This window comes from Myxocyprinus asiaticus, chromosome 12 (assembly GCF_019703515.2).
Source record: "Myxocyprinus asiaticus isolate MX2 ecotype Aquarium Trade chromosome 12, UBuf_Myxa_2, whole genome shotgun sequence".
NCBI classification, from domain to species: domain Eukaryota; kingdom Metazoa; phylum Chordata; class Actinopteri; order Cypriniformes; family Catostomidae; genus Myxocyprinus; species Myxocyprinus asiaticus.
The window spans coordinates 11,096,551-11,118,596 of record NC_059355.1 but is presented as its reverse complement, the minus strand read 5'-3'; the positions used below and the strand labels follow the sequence as shown (position 1 = coordinate 11,118,596).

The 22,046-nt window shown below is 38.6% G+C and overlaps 1 protein-coding gene across 2 annotated transcripts in view; it reads right to left on the bottom strand.

Moving 5' to 3' along the window:
* Window positions 1–15,046, bottom strand: part of LOC127448662 (trafficking kinesin-binding protein 2-like) — a 35,810-nt gene extending 20,764 nt beyond the window's left edge. For both annotated transcript variants that reach the window (XM_051711361.1, XM_051711362.1), the window contains exons 1-3: window positions 14,960–15,046; window positions 7,803–7,991; window positions 7,336–7,494 (exon numbers count right to left, since the gene is read on the bottom strand). In XM_051711361.1, coding sequence (XP_051567321.1) covers window positions 7,336–7,494; window positions 7,803–7,854 — 211 coding nt within the window. In that variant the 5' untranslated portion in view covers window positions 7,855–7,991; window positions 14,960–15,046. The remainder of the gene's footprint in view (window positions 1–7,335; window positions 7,495–7,802; window positions 7,992–14,959) is intronic.
* Between the last annotated feature and the right edge of the window lie 7,000 nt (window positions 15,047–22,046).

The following is a 22,046-nucleotide window of genomic DNA, read 5'->3' as shown; positions in this document are numbered from 1 at the left end:
CAAAAAGAAGAAGAATGTGAAAGTAGAGACTTGTAGTAAAAGAAGGACTTAAATATTGATCTGTTTCTCACTCACACCTATTATATAGAAGACATGGATTAAACCACTGGAGTTGTATGAATTATTTTTATGCTGCCTTTGTACTTTTTGGAGCTTCAAAGTTTTGGTCACCATTCACTTGCACTGAATGGACCTACAGAGCTTAAATATTCTTCTAAAAATCTTTGTGTTCAGCAGAAGAAAGTCATACACATCTGGGATGGCATAAGAGGTGAGTAAATGATGAGAAAATTTCCCTTTTTGGTTGAACTATCCCTTTAACCCTTGTATTCTGTTCGTTAAAAGTTTACATGATGTGTGTTAGGGGTCAATTTTGAGTGTAATTTGTACCAAAATCAATTTATTTATTTTTTATTTTTAAACAAATGTTATATCACTAACTTCACTGATATAAAGAGTTAAGTTTTGGGGGGTTTGAGTTTTCTTTTTTTTTTTTTTTACCTGAAAATTACTAAACACCATTATTTTTTATATAAAAATATTATTTAAAATAATAAACATTTTATGTTAAATTCACTTTTACACTAACTACATGTCACAATTTTATTTAGGGACACATTGTCATGCATTAGGGCGGATTACTGCCATCTGTTGGAGACAATAAAAAAAACTTAAGACATGAAATTACATTTTTGTTTTCAGATCTAATGACTAGTTATGCATTTAGATATATGTTTAGACATGATCAAAGACATTAAAAAAAATCATTATTTTTGTCAAAGTTCAGCATTTTTATTTTTTGTTTTCAAGTGTCAGTTTTTGCAATGATGCCACATTATGTTACTGACTATGGTGTTACAAATATAAGACTTAGAGTAAGATTTTAGTTACCTATTATTTATTTCAAACATCTCAATTCAATAACTCAATAGAAGAAATTAATAATAAAAAAAAAAAAAAAAAACTGTCAATAAAACCAACAGCAATAAACAGATGTGTGTGTGTGTGCGCGTGTTCTTCATTGTGGATGTGTATTGGTCTCATGCTTTCATTTCTGCGTGTGTGTGAGCATGTGAGTTCTGCATTGTGGATGTGTTATAGTATCACCCCTTCATTTCTGTGTGTGTTCTGCATTGTGGCAGATTTATTGATTTTATATGACAAAAAAAAAAAAATCATGATTTTATCATCTCACCCATTCACTTCCAATAGGGGGTCAAATCTGACCCCGAACAACGTTAGTCACTCCAGAGAACGCGTCTCCACTGCTCTAGAGTCCAGTGGCGGCGTGCTTTACACCACTGCATCCGACCCTTTGCATTGCACTTGGTGATGTATGGCTTGGATGCAGCTGCTCGGCCATGGAAACCCATTCCATGAAGCTCTCTACTCACTGTTCTTGAGCTAATCTGAAGGCCACATGAACTTTGGAGGTCTGTAGCGATTGACTCTGCAGAAAGTTGGCAACCTCTGCGCACTATGCGCCTCAGCATCTGCTGACCCCACTCTGTCATTTTACGTGGCCTACCACTTCGTGGCTGAGTTGCTGTCATTCCCAATCGCTGCCACTTTGTTATAATACCACTGATAGTTGACTGTGGAATATTTAGTAGCGAGGAAATTTCACGACTGGACTTGTTGCACAGGTGGCATCCTATCACAGTACCACGCTGGAATTCACTGAGCTCCTGAGAGCGGCCCATTCTTTCACAAATGTTTGTAGAAGCAGTCTGCATGCCTAGGTGCTTCATTTTATACACCTGTGGCCATGAAAGTGATTGGAACACCTGAATTCAATTATTTGGATGGGTGAGCGAATACTTTTGGCAATATAGTGTATATCTAGCCAGAAGTTTTCCTGCTTTGTCACCCGACTCAAAGTATGACTGTCTTGCCATGAATAACCAAAACTCCACCTTCCGTGACAAAATAGTATTATATCTGTATTTCAAACAAGTCAATTCTCTGAGGGCATCAGATGACATTCGGTGTTTCAGCTCTGCCTCGGCACTTTTATTCTCTTCCAACTCCACGAGTTCTCGTGCTTTGGATTTTTTGGTGAACGAGGCATGCTGTATGATCCGACCCCTAAGAACTGCCTTAACTGCCTCCCAAGCCACGCCCACAGAGGATACTGAGGACCAATTGGTCTCCATATAGACATTAATTTCAGCCTTTAACATTTGTTGGAATTCAGGATTTTGAAAAAGGGATACATTCAAGCACCAACTATATGATTTATTTTTCTCCGTATGTTGCAACATCTCTAAACTCACCAGGGCGTGATCTGAGACTAAAATGCTTCAAATTGAGCAGTCAACAACAGATGAAATGAGAGATTTAGATATAAAAAAAAAAAAACTATTCTAGAATAAATCTTATGGACTGATAATAAAATGTATAGTCCCTCCCAGATGGGTTCAAAAGTCTCCAAATATCTGTAAGGCCAAATTTGTACACATCCTGTGAAGCGTCAATGTTGCTCTAGGGGGCTTACACACTTTTACTATGATCAAGGACTGAGTCCATCAATAGATTAAAGTCTCCTCCCAATATTATATCATGAGGGGTGCCAGCGGCTTGCAACATCCCTTCAAGATCTATAAAAAAGCCCTGATCATCAGCATTAGGTGAATAGATATTAGCCAAAATAAGACTTTGCCCCTGAATTTCAGCTAAAACAATAATGACTCTTCCTAATTTATCTTTAATCTGTTTGAGACATTTGAATTGTAGATGTTTATTTATCAGTATAATGACTCCCCTACTCTACCTTGAGCCAGCACTAAAGAAAACATGTCCACCCCATATCTTCCCAAATATTTCAGCTTCCTGCGGAGAAAGGTGCGTTTCTTGAAGAAACAAAATATCATATTTCTTACGCTTAAGAAAATAAATAACCTTCCTTCTTTTTATGGGGTGCCCCAACCCATTCACATTCCATGTGGAGAGAGATAACCCACTTATACTAACAACTGACATTTTGATATAATAAAAAAAAAAATTGTGTGTCAAAAACAAGATTATACAGACCACATTCCCCATCAGTGGAACAATCAATCCCCTGAACAAAACAAACAGAAAAAAGAAAAACATGCGCATTAACCCCGCACATGACAGCGCCAACCGCCGTCAATCCCTCTAAACTCAAAAGGTTCATATTTTCAAGATATTCCAGTTTTTCTGTTTTGAATGCAGGCGGATTAGCGGATAATTCCCTTTCTGTTGACTCCAAATAATCGATTCGTTTCTCAACATTTGCGACTCGTGACCAATTCAGAGAATTTTGTTTCCATCACCATAATCGATCGACGTATTACAGCGAGATCCTCCAAGTCAGCATCACGGAGATGTGGGACAGTTGACGCTGGATTTCTTCTCCCGACGTGCCTTCCAAATCGAGTCCCCTACTCCCAGTCCCGTCAGAGGCCTCAGCTTGAGCATGGAAGTGTCTTTTAGTGTCTCCAGAGTCTGAGGATTTTGACTTCTTTGCCATGTTTACCTCAAAGAGCAAATATGTAATTGGATGTATCGAATCTCACTGGATTATAAATGGAAAAACTAGCAATGTGCGCAGAGCTCGTGATTCACACGTCTGCTTCTCGCATGGCGTCACGTGATCCTCTCAACATAACTTTTTTTTAAAGTAAAGGAGTAACTTAAGGGGGGGGGGGGGGGGGGGGGTCGCACAACCGACACATCTGGCGGACGACATGGCGTGTTCTAAAATTCGAAACAATATTTTCTATGAAGGTACGCACACAGACACCGCCGCTTGCCATCTGTCAATGCTGCTCAACTACAACTCCGGAGGCATCTCAAAATTCTGCAGTGCCACAGGGTGCAACTCACATAGTTTTTCATTAAAATGGACCCAAATCATTATCAAAGGACATCGATTATTTACTCTAACCATCATTGGATGATATACTGCGTATGTGTATCTTTCATATAGCCTACACCAGGGTTTCCCAAACGGGGGTTTGTGAGAGACTGTAGAGGTTGCATACGAAAATATTTCCATCATTTACCAATTTTTAAAAACATTGCCAGATAATTCCAAATGTTGTCCTTCATTCGACAAATAAAAAACCAAGAAAGAACCACTTAAGCCAAGCGTGTACATTTTTTTCTTTTAACCAATCTTGTGCTAATGGCTTTACATTAAAAAGTGGCATTTTCTTTCAGTCAATCAGTTGCATGAGAGCACGCACTCTCACTCTCTCACAAAAACATACGCAGAGCTTACATCACTGATGCGTCGACTGCTGGGGCAGGAAGCTATTTTTTTTTAATTAATAAAGTTTTAATTATCGATTTGTTTCTTATACCAACCTATCAATTTGCTTCAAAAGACATCAATTGATCGACTGGAGTCATGTGGATTACTTTTATGCTGCCTAAATATACCTTTTGGACTGTCAAATAGTCAGCAGCCTGATGGCACCCGTTTACTTACATTAGAAGGACCTACAGAGCTTCAACATTTTTCTAAAGATCTTAATTTGTGTTCAGCTGAAGAAAGACAGACATACACATCTGGGATGGCATCAGGGTAAGTGAATAATGAGAGAATTATCATTTTTGGAGGACCTATTCCTTTAAGTACAGTAAATGTCAATTCACCCCCTTGTGGTCTCCCAAAGCTACTATGCCAAACTACATTAAACGGAAGACCAACTGACATTGAATTGAAAAGCACACAAATTAGGCTTCAAATTGAAATGTCTGTGTGATGAGGAGGAGGGTGTGGCTGGGCAGAGAGGATGAACGCCTGGCGCCGAGTTGCCCAATCAATGGGAGAGGGACAAAGGAGGAATCGGGAGCTGAAGAAGAGCGTTTTTTTTCTTTTCTCTCTCGCATCCTAGCACCGGCCCTGCTCGGAACCCATATGACTTTCTACTGTGGAACACAAAATGTAATTTTTTATTTGTATTTTCAAAGGGTTTATGTGCCATAAACCCTTTGGGTTCAAGTGAAGAGTAAATCTAATCTGTCAAGCTCGAAAGAGGACAAAAACAATGTTTTCAGACTACCCACCATATTTATTTTAAGCACTTAATTTATAGGGTTTGATAAGAGAGTGAATATTGAATTAAACTGCAATCTGTTCATCGCACAAATTGAGAATTGACCTTCTGTGTTCCATAAAAGAAATAAAGTCATTCAGGTATGGAGCGACTAGAGGGTGAGCAAATAATGACAGAATTTTCAGTTTTGAGTGAATTATCCCTTTAAACTACTTTCAGGGTTTGTACAGATGCTTCAAAGTGAAATTCAAGGACTTTAAGCACTTTTTTTTTTTCAAGGACTATGCAAGAGATGACATTCATCAAGCAAATTCTTAATCTGTTTATTTTAAATAGAAAAAACAAATTATATTTATTTGAATAAAATACCACTTATTACAACACAACTTATAAGTGTGCAGCCTTAAAATGCATTTTGCTTTCCAACAAAGGTGAATAATTGGAACCTTAAAAAGTAGTTCATATGACTCATGAGCTATGTTCCATAATTTCTAAAGTCATACAACAGCTTTATGTGAGGAACTGACCAAAATGGCAAATGTTGTCAGCCACTACCTGTTTTCTCTGAGACACAAAGCTTTCTTTCCACAAGGGGACACTTGACAGAGAAAACCGAATCCTCCAATGATCTGCAATCAGACCTCAGAATGATTTATATAGGCCTATCTCATTTGAGACATTTTTACTCAGGAGTAATAATTATTAATTAAAACTGACTTTTGCAAAGATTTGTCCTTGTGAATGGAATTACGCCACAGCAGTCTCTATAAAATATACTTTTTTAAATCTTCAATTAATAATAATTGTTTGTGCTCATATTGAACAGCGCTGCGAAAAGAATCAGGTGCCACGTGACCGCGTCGTCTATGTGCCACTTCAGCAGCAGTCTGCACCTTATTTACACCTGATAATGATGATACTAAAAACTTAACTCAATAAACATTAAAGGAATAGTTCATCCAAAAATGAATTCAAAAATGGATTCACCAATCCGGACCACACTAATTTTTGAACCCTGATCACAGCCCTGCTTGTATGTTTTTTATTCTCTACAACCGGCTCATAGGAGTCATTTGTTCGCAAACAGCATACTGTTCGTGCTGCATGTTTCTTGATATAAATTCAAGAAACATACAGCATGAACAGAAACACTGTGGGGGGGAATTCACTAGACAGTTGTGGCACTTATCTGCGTCTTATTCACCAACCACCCGCAATCAATTTTAGCAGGCGCAATCGGTGCTGAAATTGCGCTGTGTCTTCAATATTTAAACGAAGTCATAGACATTTCTTTCCAAGCAAATACGCCTCCTTTCTATGTAAATTAGGCTCATAGTAAGTTGCGCTTCATTCACAAAAATTGCCCCGTGCAATTTACAACTCGCTAGTACCGCCAAATGAAACAAGGCGGTAAATCAAATTCTGTTTAAAAGAGATGTTTGTGTACATTTATTATCGATTTTTCAACAGTAGTTAAAAAAATATTGATCAGATGATGAAGAAGAGCATTATAACCTGTCATGTATCCAGATGTGCAGTGCTGTTGAGTGCACTTTCGGCATGTTAAAGAGATGAGACGTATGTCTGGACCACAATAGCGGATTAATGCTGTTAAGTCCCGGCAGAGTGTGTCATATCAAGGTGGTCAGCTGCATCCTCCGCTGTAAAGTACTTAGAATCGGCCTGCGATCAGAAATGCATGTGCAATTTGCGTTCAGCATAGATTTTGTGGGCGCGTTTGCGCTGTTGCCTGATCTCCATAATTCCTTTGGTGAATGGGGCGCTAAACCAGCACAGAGAGCGTGTGCTAATAAATAGCGCATTTACCTGGCGCAATTCATCCTTAATGAATTCCCCCATGTGTTCTGTCCACACCAGTGGAAGACTACCCGTTTGAGAACCGTTAACGGAACCGAAAGTCATGAAATTCCTCCGGTATTTTTTTTTTGGAACTGGTTCTGAATAAGAAGCATAAAACACACACGAAGAGGTATGCCATAGCATATTTATCAAATAAATTTGTATTGTCTATGATTCATGACATAAACAGTGTCTGTGTTTAAGCACCACTTTGGGACACAGATCAAAATTGCCATTTTCAAGGTTTTCAAGGTCTTAAGTTATTTCAAGCACCTTGTACGAACCCTGAACTTTGAAACAGAAGCTACAAGCTATACTCAATTTAAAGCAACACGGACACACACACCCAAAGTTTGTGTACTTGAGACCGTGTTATCCTGACAGTAATAGCAACCATACAGTTACACATGTTTGACTACACACACACACACACAGGGTGACTCACTCATGTAGCGGAATGTTTCCTCTGCCAGCATGGGCGAGATGGCGCTGGATTCCTCTGGAGAGCAGGAGGGTGAGATGACCCAGTCCTGACCCTCATACAGATACAACGAATCCCCTCCACACCCAGTGACGCCCCTGTCACACACCTTACTGCCCTCATCTACAGGATAGACAAACATACAGACAAAAGGAGAAAATGTAACTTCGATGAGAGGTTTAGTGGGTCAGAAACGACAAGAAATTACCAATTTTGTTCAACAACCACAGGCTGGTAATATGTGGTTGCAAGCTGTAATTATGCAGCCATGCAACACCATCTGCTGTCCATTTAAGTCAGTAATGCAAAGTGTAAATGCTAAATCATTTTAACTTTGGCTCAAATTGCTCTGTAACGTGTTATTTCTAGATGGGTGAATATCTAACTATGATTTGACTTTCTCTTTCTGAGACTCTCTCTCAGACACACACCTGTTCCCGCAGCGGTTTCCTTCTCCACGCTCATGGGCTTCACCTCGAACATTCTGATTGGTCAGCCGGGCGAATAAGGATGGGGCTCCTCACTCATGCCCAAACCGCATGAGCAGAAGACTTAAGACTGATGATGTCACATCCTGTTTTGCATCAAAACACCACAGAGATGCAGACTCCAGCTTCTAGCTGTAAGAGACAAAATACACTGTTATATTGACAAAAAGGTGTGCGAGTGTCATCCAAGGCCAGCAGAAATGCATGCTTTTTTTTTTTGTTTAAATTATGCATCAGTAATTATCCATCCCCCAACAATCTCTCTCTCTCTATCTCTCTCTCTCTCTCTCTCTGACATTCCAGCTCTGCCAGACAGTTTTTCCTCCAGCTGTTTGGCAGATTAACCCTGAACTTCACACGGCACTGAATGTTCATATGAGTATGCTAAAGCGAGTGCATTTGTGTGTGTGTATATGTGAGTGATAGAGAACATTTTAATCCTTAATGGTGATGTTTGTGATTTTCGCTTAGAAGAGTGAAATTTGTTCTGAATAAGTTTTTTTTTTTTTTTTTTTTATATATATTATAGACAGCACTTGTGGCATAATGTTGATTCCCACAAAAAAGAATTTCGACTCATCCTTCCTTTTCTTAAAAAAAAAACAAATATCGAGATTACAGTGAGGCACTTACAATGGAAGTGAATGGGGCCAATCCGTAACGTTAAAATATTCAGTTTCAAAATTATAGTCACAAGATGTAAAAAATATGTGTGTTAAAATGATTTTAGTGTGATAAAATCACTTACTAACCTTTTCTGTGTAAAGTTATATCCAATTTTACAACTTCGTTGCCATGACGACGTAACATTGTTAACCCAGTAATCCTACAAAAAATGACTATTTTAACAAAATTTTTACACTTCACAGTTCAAATAATAGAAAAGTTTTAACAGAAGAATTAATGGAAGTGCTTTTATAAAATTATAAGCCTAAAATTTTTGCCTTTAAACCCTCCAAAAACTGGCCCCATTCACTTCCATGAGTGAGTCAAAACTAATACTTGTGGTAATCAACATTATGCCACAAATGCTGTCGATTTAACTTGTGTTGAACCCAGAAACCTCCTTTAAGATGCTTAGAATTTTCCTGTAATGTTAATAATGACAGGAAATGGCTAATACCACGTTACCACACATTTATTCATTTTTTTTATCCCCTTTTTTCCCAATTTGGAATGCCCAATTCCCACTAATTAGTAGGTCCTAGTGGTGGCGCGGTTACTCACCTCAATCCGGGTGGTGGAGGACAAGTCTCAGTTGACAGTCAATCCACACATCATCACAGCATGTGGAGGCTCATGCTACTCTCCGTGATCCACGCACAACTTACCACACGCCTCATTGAGAGCGAGAACCCCTAATCGTGACCACGAGGAGGTTACCCCATGTGACTCTACCCTCCCTAGCAACCGGGCCAATTTAGTTGCTCATTCAGCACACCCTGGATTCGAACTCGTGACTCCAGGGGTGGTAGTCAGCATCAATACACGCTGAGCTACCCAGGCCCCCAGTTACCACAGATTTATAGTAACAGTAATATTGTGGCGGAAACTGATGTTACTATGGTAGAACTTTTGTAAGGGGCTGCAGACATATGTATAATGAAACACAATGCAGATGTTTTAACCTTTGCATGCATTTGTGAAACGTTCTAACTGTACCGCTAACAAAAGTGAAAGAGAAGTTAGTCTGCATAGCTGGCGTTTAATGTTGCATGCAATTCACTCAAACAAATTGCTCATAAGGACAATTAAACTTGCCAAATATACTCCGACTGCAACTCGTATGTTTAAACATCAAAGCTGAAAAACCTGTTTGATTTTTGATGATAAGTTATGATTTGTGATGTTTACCAAGGTATACTGTAAACCCTTATGTTGTCATTACTGGAAAAATCAAGGTGTCTTAATTAAACATTACCTGAAATGTAAATTTTTGGGCTCACAACTCAAATATCCAAGTTCCTTGAACTTAGTTCTTAAAACCCCATAGACTTAAGATTTTAAGTTTTAATAACTCAAACTATTGAGTACAAAACTGAGGCTATGGGGAATACCCAAAATGCCTCACGCTTGAATTATATAATTATGTTTCCTTGGCCAAAATGGGGCCATTTAAATAGTTGTTATTAAGAATTCTTAGAGTTTTTAGCTCTTTTGCAGTATTATTACATTGTTTTGTTGCAAATAGTTGGTTCGTGTGATGTCATCATTAGGGTGATCTGTGTCCCATTTGGTCAAGTTGGACCCTGTTAACTCTATTTCAGTTCTCCTTGTGCACGTGCAACTGAAGTACAGGCATATATGCATTTCTGTGGAGAAATAAGTTTATTTAGGCAAATGACTGATCTAGAATAAGTTATAATAATTAAGATGTGTTATTGTATGACCTAAATTTGAGTCCATTTAATTAAAATTATTGTATAAGTTGAAACAACAACATATTTTAAATGCTAAAATCCTGAAGTGTACTTGCATCTAGTTACCTTAACTTAAATAATTAAGTTCATTCTAAATGATCACCAACTAAAGTGAAATAAATTACACAGGTTTTGGAGATGCCATTCCTCAATTCAATTGAGGGAACGTGTTTACTCAATCAATTGAAGAGAGTCAACTTGTTAGGGTTTTAAGTGTATGCACTTATTACTACACTGCATGCACAGTTATTAGGCAAGTGAGAATTCTGATCTTATCATTATTTCCACGCACATTTTCCAACTCCAAACCATATAAACTTGAATGCTTATTGGATTCAATCATTTTCAGGTGGTATGTATTTGTGTAATGAGGGAGGGTGTGGCGAAAGTGACTAACACCTTATATCAAGGTGTGCATAATTATTAGGCAGCTTCATTACCTCAGGTAGAATGGAACAAAATAGAGATTTAACTGACACTGAAAAGTCAAAAATTGTAAAATGCCTTTCAGACGGATGCGACACTTTTGAAATAGCTAAACTATTGAGGTGTGACCACCGGACACTCAACCATTGTGTTGCGGATTGTCAACTGGGGCACAAAAAACGCATGGAGAAGAAAAGGCGCAAATTAACTGCAAAAGACTTGAGAAGAATTAAATGAGAAGCTACCAGGAACCCATTATCCTCCAGTGCCACCATATTCCAACTAACTGCAACCTACCTTGAGTGTCCAGAAGTACAAGTTGTCAAGTGCTCAGAGACATGGCCAAAGTCAAGAAGGCTGAAACACGACCAACACTGAATAAGATACACAAGTTGAAGCTTCAAGATTGGGCATAGAAATACCTGAAGACAGATTTTTGAAAGGTTTTATGGACAGATAAAATGAGAGTGACTCTTGATGGATCAGATGGATGTGCCCATGGCTGGATCACTAATGGACACAGGGCACCACTTCCGAGTCAGGCACCAGCAAGGTGGAGGAGGGGTACTGGTATGGGCTGCTATCATTAAGGATGAGGTAGTTGGACCTTTTCGAGTTGAAGATGGACTGAATCTCAACTCCCAAACCTACTGCCAGTTTCTGGAAAGTACTTTCTTCAAGCAGTGGTACAGAAGAAGTCCTCAGCATTCAAGAAGGCCATGATCTTTATGCAGGACAATGCTCCATCACATGCATCCAAGCACTCCACTACTTGGCTAGCCAGCAAGGGCCTCAAAGATGCCCAAATAATGACTTGGCCCCTTCCTCACCTGACTTAAATCCTACTGAGAACTTGTGGGCCCTTCTCAGCCATGAGATTTACAGCGAGGGAAGACAATACACCTCTTTGAACAGCATTTGGGAGGCTGTGGTTGCTGCTTCAGCGAAAGTTGATCGTGAACAGATCAAGAAACTGACAGACTCCATGGATGGAAGGCTCATGGCAGTTATGAAAAGAACGGTGGCTATATTGGTCACTGAATATTTTTGAAAGGCCAAAAATGTTATTTAATTGTCATTTTGTGATACTTATTTGTTGCACTTACTCTAAAAATTGAGAATAAACAATTGAGTTGGGGGAAATTCTTTTTGTAATTTAGTTACAAAAATAATTAATAATTGTGCACTAATAGTTGCCTAATAATTGTGCACGCAGTGTATAATTATTATTGTTACTAAACTTTGGCACATACTTCGCGCACAGTTTGTGCTTATATTAATGTTCTTGTCAAATTATATGAAACATTAAAAGAATGTTCTGTCACATAATTCACAACAACCGGCCACGGACAACCAATACATACACAGCTATTTACAATCTTCCTCTATTTGTCTTTCTTCAGGAAGTTATTATTTTTGGGAACTGCAAAGACTGTAATGACAGTCTTTGCCCACAAAGTCTGACCAGCCCATGATACAAAATCCTGTGTGCAAAAGTCGCCAGTACACGATGACATTTCCATCTATCCATGACTCTAAAACACATGGAAAAATTCCATAATTAAAGCGTCACAAAAAAAACAAGAAATTGAATATATCAATCGATCATTTTGTCATGGACACTTGCTGACATGACCCAAAAGTAAACTGATATTTGTCAGTGTGTGGTTGTGTAGTTTAAACATTTCTCTGCCTCTAAATTGGCATGAATCCAAACAGTTAAAGCAGCATTTGTTCCAGTGTCAGATCGTTTCTGTTCCAGACATTAATGCAGAACTCATGACAGCTGGCACTGAGATTAAACCAAAGTGACTTTCAGCAAATTCAACATGCTCCATCTAAATGACACCCGATATATATGGTAATACTTGCTGCATATATTCTAAGTCTCTTGCTTTCTGTTTGCACTGAAGAACGAGCAGAAATGTCTGTATACCTCCATTAGTAACATGACAAGGTATATATATTATATATATATATATAAACACACACACACACTGGTGGCCAAAAGTTTGCAATAATGTACAGATTTTGCTGTTTCGGAAGGAAATTGGTACTTTAATTCACCAAAGTGGCATTCAACTGATCACAAAGTATAGTCAGGACATTACTGATGTAAAAAAACAGCACCATCACTATTTGAAAAAAAGTCATTTTTTTTATCAAATCTAGACAGGCCCCATTTCCAGCAGCCATCACTCCAACACCTTATCCTTGAGTAATCATGCTAAATTGCTAATTTGGTACTAGAAAAATCACTTGCCATTATATCAAACACAGCTGAAAGCTATTTGGTTCGTTAAATGAAGCTTAACATTGTCTTTGTGCTTGTTTTTGAGTTGACACAGTATGCAATATACTGGCATGTCTAAAGGTCAATATTAGATCAAAAATGGCAAAAAAGAAACAGCTTTCTCTAGAAACTCATCAGTCAATCATTGTTTTGAGGAATGAAGGCTATACAATGCTTGCAATTGCCAAAAAAAACTGAAGATTTCATACAAAGGTGTACACTACAGCCTTCAAAGACAAAGGACAACTGGCTCTAACAAGGACAGAAAGAGATGTGGAAGGCCAAATGTACAACTTGACAAGAGGATAAGTACATCAGAGTCTCTAGTTTGAGAAATAGATGCCTCACATGTCCTCAGCTGACAGCTTCATTGAATTGTACCCACTCAACACCAGTTTCATGTTCAACAGTAAAGAGAACACTCAGGGGTGCAGGCCTTATGGGAAGAATTGTAAAGAAAAAGCCACTTTTGAAACAAAAAGAAAAGGTTAGAGTGGGCAAAGAAACACAGACATTGGACATCAGATAATTGGAAAAGAGCGTTATGGATCTTAACCCCATTGAGCTTTTGTGGGATCAGTTAGACTGTAAGGTGCGTTAGAAGTGCCCGACAAGACAGCCACATCTATGGCATGTGCTACAGGAAGCGTGGGGTGAAATGCCACCTGAGTATCTGGACAAACTGTCAGCTAGAATGACAAGGATCTGCAAAGATGTCATTGCTGCACGTGGAGGATTTTTTTTAAGTAGTTTAAGAAGTTCTAAAAAAAATCAAATTGTAATAGTACTTTTTCACGTTATTAATGTCCTGACTATACATTGTGATCAGTTGAATGCCACTTTGGTGAATAAAAGTACCAATTTCTTTCCATAAGAGCAAAATCTGTACATTATTCCAAACTTTTGGCTGCCAGTGTATGTATGTATATATTACATTAATAGGCTATATTCTGTACATTACAATATACGATATTGGTTTTTAATGGCCGATATGTTGCTGATTATTTTTGTGTTTAAGTGTCGGATAACCGATGTGCATAACTGCTTTTTAATTCTTGTTTTATTTCTGCTTTTAGGCACAATAATTACTTTATCATTTATCACTAACCTCTGGTGAACTGTTTTCAAAACTAGTATTGCGCACAGTATACAAAGAAATTATCTGACAAGTTTTAGTTGCAATATACATGTTCAAAACCCCTCAATTAATATTTAAAATGTAAAGTCTTTTGTGTCCAACTTTATCAGTAAACCCGATATTAAAGAACCGATAATCAATTTAGTGGGAAAGTGTAAATTTCGGTTAAAAATATCGGTCGAACCGATTATTGGTCTCTCTAACTACAACTTGTTTTCCACTGACACTCCTAGTACTAGGACTGTAAAAAATTATTATTGTCTTGAGTTAAATGTCAACTAATACTGTTCATAAAACTAATGAAATTTATAAATCAGTCTCATGTCCTTGGTGCTGATGAGCAGATTCATTCTTTATGGACAGAGATCAAATAATCCCAGAGATGTATCAAAGATGATCCTTACTGTTTAAGACTAATATGACGAGCATAAATAACATTTATCGACAACAGAACAAAAATACAAAACCAAACGCCACACAGAGATGGCCTGTATGATGCACCGATGAGAAACAATCCGTTTGACAGCTGATTACAGCAGTTTTCATAAACCCTGCTGCAGAAATCTCAGGTCAGATGACCCAGCACTTTAAACGATAATATACAATTATAACACAAACAAAACATACACTTAAACATCCCATCAGAAGCAAGCACATAAACATTCATTTTTTGTGTATGTGTACTGAAACCAAATAAACAACAGTCAATCGCGCACACATCCGTGATTTTCACCCGCTGTGACCCGTCAGATTCACCCATTCGCCCACAATACACACACATAGTAAAGCATGAGTTCTCAGGTGGAAAAAGCTCTCTTTTTACCTTCAGTTCACTTTAAATCCGTTTTTCTGAGCGCTACTGTGGCTGCTGTCACTTCGAGCGTTTGAGACAATAGAGAGAAGCTCGAGGAGGGAGGGGCATTTGGGGCAGAGTTTGGGGCAGCAGTGGCTTCAGAGATACTGAATGACGTAATTTAAAACGCGACTTTTCACTAATAAAAGTTGGTTTAAAAAATGTAGATGTTGTGCAGTAAAATTAAAGTCATTTTAAAAAGTAAGGTAATTAAAGTGTGTTAATTATTTAAAACGCCTATGTAATAACATTTTAAATAGCACAATTTTAATTGTTGATATTGTTCGGAGTAATTTGAGAAAATGTGATACCCCTTCAGGAGTTCATTAGGATTTAAGCAGTGTTAAAGGTTCACTTAGCAATTTTTTCCCTCATTTAAAAAGTTTTACTTCTGAAGAAATAAATAGTTTTTTTGAAACGTGTATAAAATCATGACCACTCATGTGAGAGGAAGAGTTTAGTCATATCAGTAACAGTAACCTTATAATATCTCTTTTACTCTACATGGAGCAGGGGCGCCTCAAGGGGGCAGACATGTTAGCATCACATGACCAGCTGAATACTAATCACCTAATCTGAGTTACTACCCTTTTTTTGGACTCTTTCATTCATGGATTAAATTAATCCTGGTTTAAGCCCGAAGTATACTTTGATTTTGACGTGAACACTCAGAGTCTGCGTACAGTCAAATGCGAACCTGTCAAAGTATACTCCATCTGACAATGTGCGCATACACAGGCATATTTTTCTTCAGGAGTTTGGACCCAGAAAGATGTCTTTATAGTACTTCAGACTCGAGTTATACAAATGCAGGTATCTCCTGACCTCTTTACACATGCACTCTTGACTTGCACATCCACAGTTGTTGTTTTTACCTTTGTCTCCTGTTGTTTAGTGGCGATTACGGTATATCTTCTTCTAGCACTTCTTCTTGACAACAACGGCTTAAATGTGAGTTTTACCACCTTGTAGGCACACTAATTGGTGCAAATAATTCCAGGCACATGCACATTCTGCACGCTCAAAGACGCACGGTTAGAAAAATCAAACTGCACTTCTAGCTCATTTCTCACTTCTAGCACCTGTACAATCAGCACTGGTGCCCCCCAGAGATGTGTGCTCTCCCCACTACTCTTCTCCCTCTACACCAATGACTGCATCGCCAAGGACCCCTCTGTCAAGCTCCTGAAGTTTGCAGATGACACCACTGTCATCTGCTTCATCGAAGATGATGATGAGTCTGCATACAGAAGGGAGGTTGAACAGCTGGCTGTCTGGTGCAGTCAAAACAACCTTGAGCTGAACACGCTCAAAACGGTGGAGATCATTGTGGACTTTAGGAGAAACACCCCAACACTGACCAACCTCACCATTCTAAACAGCACTGTGGCAGCAGTGGAGTCATTCAGGTTCCTGGGCACTACCATCACACAGCACCTGAAGTGGGAGACCAACATTGACTCCATTGTGAAGAAGGCCCAGCAGAGGTTGTACTTTCTTCGCCAGCTGAGGAAATTCAACCTACCACAGTCACTGTTGATACAGTTTTACTTAGCAGTCATTGAGTCTGTCCTCTGCACTTCAATAACTGTCTGGTTTGGTTCAGCTACGAAATCAGACATCAGAAGACTACAAAGGACAGTTTGGACTGCTGAGAGGATTACTGGTTGCCCCTGCACCCTTCAAGAACTATACACTTCCAGAGTGAGGAAAAAGGCTGGAAAAATCACTCTGGACCCCACTCACCCTGCCCACTACATTTTTGAACTGTTGCCTTCTGGCCGACGCTTCAGAGCTCTGAGCACCAGAACCGTCAGGCACAGGAACAATTTTTTCCCCTCAGGCTATCCATCTCATGAACAGTTAAATTGCCCCATTGAGCAATAACTACAGGTGCATCTCAATAAATTAGAATGTCATGGAAAAGTTCATTTATTTCAGTAATTCAACTCAAATTGTGAAACTCGTGTATTAAATAAATTCAGTGCACACAGACTGAAGTAGTTTAAGTCTTTGGTTCTTTTAATTGTGATGATTTTGGCTCACATTTAACAAAAACCCACCAATTCACTATCTCAAAAAATTAGAATACATCACAAGACCAATAAAAAAAAACATTTTTAGTGAATTGTTGGCCTTCTGGAAAGTATGTTCATTTACTGTATATGTACTCAATACTTGGTAGGGGCTGCTTTTGCTTTAATTACTGCCTCAATTCGGCGTGGCATGGAGGTCAGTTTGTGGCACTGCTGAGGTGGTATGGAAGCCCAGGTTTCTTTGACAGTGGCCTTCAGCTCATCTGCATTTTTTTGGATTCTCTATGGGGTTCAGGTCTGGTGAGTTTGCTGGCCAGTCAAGCACACCAAGACCATGGTCATTTAACCAACTTTTGGTGCTTTTGGCAGTGTGGGCAGGTGCCAAATCCTGCTGGAAAATGAAATCAGCATCTTTAAAAAGCTGGTCAGCAGAAGGAAGCATGAAGTGCTCCAAAATTTCTTGGTAAATGGGTGCAGTGACTTTGGTTTTCAAAAAACACAATGGACCAACACCAGCAGATGACATTGCACCCCAAATCATCACAGACTGTGGAAACTTAACACTGGACTTCAAGCAACTTGGGCTATGAGCTTCTCCACCCTTCCTCCAGACTCTAGGACCTTGGTTTCCAAATGAAATACAAAACTTGCTCTCATCTGAAAAGAGGACTTTGGACCACTGGGCAACAGTCCAGTTCTTCTTCTCCTTAGCCCAGGTAAGACGCCTCTGACATTGTCTGTGGTTCAGGAGTGGCTTAACAAGAGGAATACGACAACTGTAGCCAAATTCCTTGACACGTCTGTGTGTGGTGGCTCTTGATGCCTTGACCCCAGCCTCAGTCCATTCCTTGTGAAGTTCACCCAAATTCTTGAATCGATTTTGCTTGACAATCATAAGGCTGCGGTTCTCTCGGTTGGTTGTGCATCTTTTTCTTCCACACTTTTTCCTTCCACTCAACTTTCTGTTAACATGCTTGGATACAGCACTCTGTGAACAGCCAGCTTCTTTGGCAATGAATGTTTGTGGCTTACCCTCCTTGTGAAGGGTGTCAATGATTGTCTTCTGGACAACTGTCAGATCAGCAGTCTTCCCCATGATTGTGTAGCCTAGTGAACCAAACTGAGAGACCATTTTGAAGGCTCAGGAAACCTTTGCAGGTGTTTTGAGTTGATTAGCTGATTGGCATGTCACCATATTCTAATTTTTTGAGATAGTGAATTGGTGGGTTTTTGTTAAATGTGAGCCAAAATCATCACAATTAAAAGAACCAAAGACTTAAACTACTTCAGTCTGTGTGCATTGAATTTATTTAATACACGAGTTTCACAATTTGAGTTGAATTACTGAAATAAATGAACCTTTCCACGACATTCTAATTTATTGAGATGCACCTGTATGTGCAATACACAGTTTAGTCTTTTTTATATTTATCCAACACATCCAATCTCTTCTGCCATTTCATTCCTCTGAAAAAAAAACAAAAAAACATTTGCACTGTACATAACAGACTTGTATTTGCACTGTACATAACAGATTGTATTAGATTTGCACTACCCATGTGTATGTATGTATGTATGTATGTATGTATGTGTGTGTCTGTACGTATGTGTATAATTAGTTTTATTTTTTATTTTTTATTATTATCTATGTCTTGCTGCTGTTTTTGTATTGTTTTTGTATTGTTGTACACTGGAAGCTCCTGTCACCAAGACTTGTATGTGTAAGCATACTTGGCAATAAAGCTGATTCTGATTCTGATTCTGATTTAGTGTTCACGCACTGTGCTGATGACGAGATTTGCGTCACGCGTCCTGTACACGGATGCTCAGTTTTACTGTACATAGTGAATTAAAGCAATGGCATTGGTCACTGAAACTACTCTGTTTGAATGATGCAGCATCCAGGCCACTAGGTGTCAGTGTAAGCCAATGTAACCACTTCGACATACTTCAAAAAATTATGGAGCGCACCTTTAAGTGTACTTGTGTACGATTTCCCCATGTTTTTTTTGTTTTTGTTTGTTTTTTTGTTTTTGTGTCCTTTTTTTTTTTAAACAATAGAAATATACATAAAAATATGGCAATTCAAATGTAAATGTATGCACAATAAAGCAAGGTATATACATTTCAAACAGAACAAAAGAAAATTGGCCCCAGGGCCCTTGCTAGTCATAATCTGCCTCTGCCCATCAGTATGTTTGTATCACTACTTTTAATGTCTTTTACAGTGTAGGAGCCCCCTGGTGGATCAGGGGTCCTACGCAACTTGCTTAGTTTGCATATAAGGAGGACCAGCACTGGATAAAAGATCAAACTATTGAGAAGTTATAGATATAAGCTTAGATATAGATAATAGAGACCTGGCCAGTTAAAATGGGAGTTTTGCTTAGGTAATGAGATTTATATCAAATTAAAGAACGACGGAATCAGGTTTGTTTTCTCCAAAACTGATGGTTTGGTTTGTAGGACTCTGAAAGAAAAGTGAAAACAGAGAGGATGTCTGTGTCATTTATGCAGTGAAACCCGAGCAAAGCCAGGTAAGCAAAAAATAGGCTCCAGTCTGCTTTTCAGATTAATATTTGTTGTAATGAGAAATGCAGCATGCAGAAAAATTTGGTATAAACATGCAAAATTGATCTTTTACATTAAGGGTCGAAATTTGCCACCTGGATTTGATTTTCAGGGGTATTTTTTTTTACCTCTCTGAGGGCAATTTTTTTCTAACCATATTAAACATAAACTGTGTCTCATCCGTTTATGTCAAATACTTCAATTTAATCAATTTATTAATACAAATTGTGAAGATTGCGAATTTATTACCTCTTTCCCTTAAAATTAAATCAACATCAACTCATATTTAAAGAATAAATGTGTGTGTAAAATTAAAAACTACATCAGATGCTACATATAAAACAAAAAACAGAATAATTCAGAACAAGAGCATATTTTGCCCCCACATTTTTATTTCAGGGGCATTTTTTTTTTCCACTTTCTTTGGAGATGCACTGATTGTTATTCACTTTCAATAGAATCGGATAAATGAACTCCAGTGAAGTGTCACAACAGCCAAAAAGACCTCATGTTGTTTCTGGTGAGATTCAAATCTTTCAATATGTAGCTTGTTTTGCTTTTTTTTTTTATATACTAACTGTATCAATGCATTCTGTACATAGTGCTTTCTGTGTTCATTTCTGGTGCCAGATGTATCATCTGTACTATATAAGAAAGGATTTCATGGGAATTTAGATTCTGGAGTGCATTTAGTATTCAGCATAGTAGTATTATTTGCTTAAGGTATGTTTTCATGGGCTGTACAGGGCTCCAAACTGCGACTAAATGGCGTCTGATGGCCTCAGAGAATTGACCCAACTGAAATACAGATATAACATTTTGTTGCAGAAGGTGGAGTTTTGGTTATTTAGGGCAAGACAGACATACTTTGAGTTGGGGGACAAAGCAGGTAAGCTTTTGGCTAGATATATAAAGCAGAGAGAGTCTTTTTCTACCATTCCCTCAGTAAAATCTGCTGGTGGTGAAATTTTTACCTCGGCCATTGATATTAATAATGCTTTTAAAGAATTCTATCTTAATCTCTATAGTTCCATATCTTCGTCTACTTATAAAGATATTAGAAACATTGTGGAACCATTAGAACTCCCTAAATTGACGACTGAGCAAAAAAATTCTCTTGATTCTGAGATAACCTTGGAGGAGCTTGACAAGGTAATTAAGGCCTTGCCTACAGGCAAGGCTCCCGGGCCAGACGGCTTTGCCACTGCATTTTTTAGATCTTATGCTACAGAATTGGCTCCACTTCTGTTAGAAGTTTATACAAAATCATTAAAGAATGGAAAGCTTCCCTCAACCATGACACAAGCCCGAATCAGTCTGATTCTTAAAAATGACAAAGATCCAAGCGAGTGCAAGAGTTACCGTACAATTTCCCTGATCCAGCTAGTTGTAAAATTTTTGGCAAAAATTGTGCAAAATTTTTGGCTAACCGATTAAGTAAAGTTATGACATCTCTTATACATATAGATCAGGTGGGGTTTATTCGGGCCGCAGCTCTTCTGATAACATCGGGCGTCTAATCAATATCATGTGGTCAGTGGCGAATGATCAGACTCCGATCGCTGCCATCTCACTTGATGCCGAAAAGGCATTTGATATGGTAGAATGGGATTTTCTATTTAAGATTTTGGAAATATACGGGTTTCGGAGTACATTTATTGGATGGATTAAGTTACTTTATAGACACCCGGTAGCGGTGGTACAAACAAATGGATTCATTTCAGATTATTTACTCTGGATAGGGGCACCCGTCAGGGTTGCCCTCTTTCCCCATTATTGTTCTGTCTTGCCCTGGAACCATTAGCAGCCGCGATAAGAAAAGAGGATGATTTTCTAGGGGTGATGGCGGGAGGAGTGGCGCATAAGCGTCTCCGACCCCACTAGATCTATGCCCTGCCTCCACAGAATTATCAATTCCTTTTCTAAATTTTCGGGATACAGAGTGAATTGGTCTAAATCCAAAGCTTTAGCTCTGACTGCTTACTGCCCAGTAACGGCTTTTCAGCCAGGCGCCTTCCAGTGGCCCAAACAGGGCATTAAGTATTTGGGCATTTTATTCCCAGCAAATTTATGTGATTTAGTTAGAGTTAATTTTGAGCCTTTAATAAAAAGGTTTTCGAGAGATGTGGGCAGGTGGGCTTCATTACATTTATCGATGGTTAATGTTATTAAAATGAACTGCATTCCAAAATTGAACTACCTGCTGCAGTCTCTCCCTGTAGATGTTCCCCTCTGTTATTTCAAACAATTTGATAGCATAGTGAAGTCCTTCATTTGGAATGGTAAGCGTCCCAGGTTACATTTCAATAAGTTACATAGGCCAATTGACAAAGGTGGGCTAGGCCTACCCAAGATTTGATTTATTATTATGCGTTCGGTCTCAGACATTTGGCCCATTGGTCACTCCCACCTGAGAGAGCCCCTCCCTGGTTCTATATTGAACAGGAAGT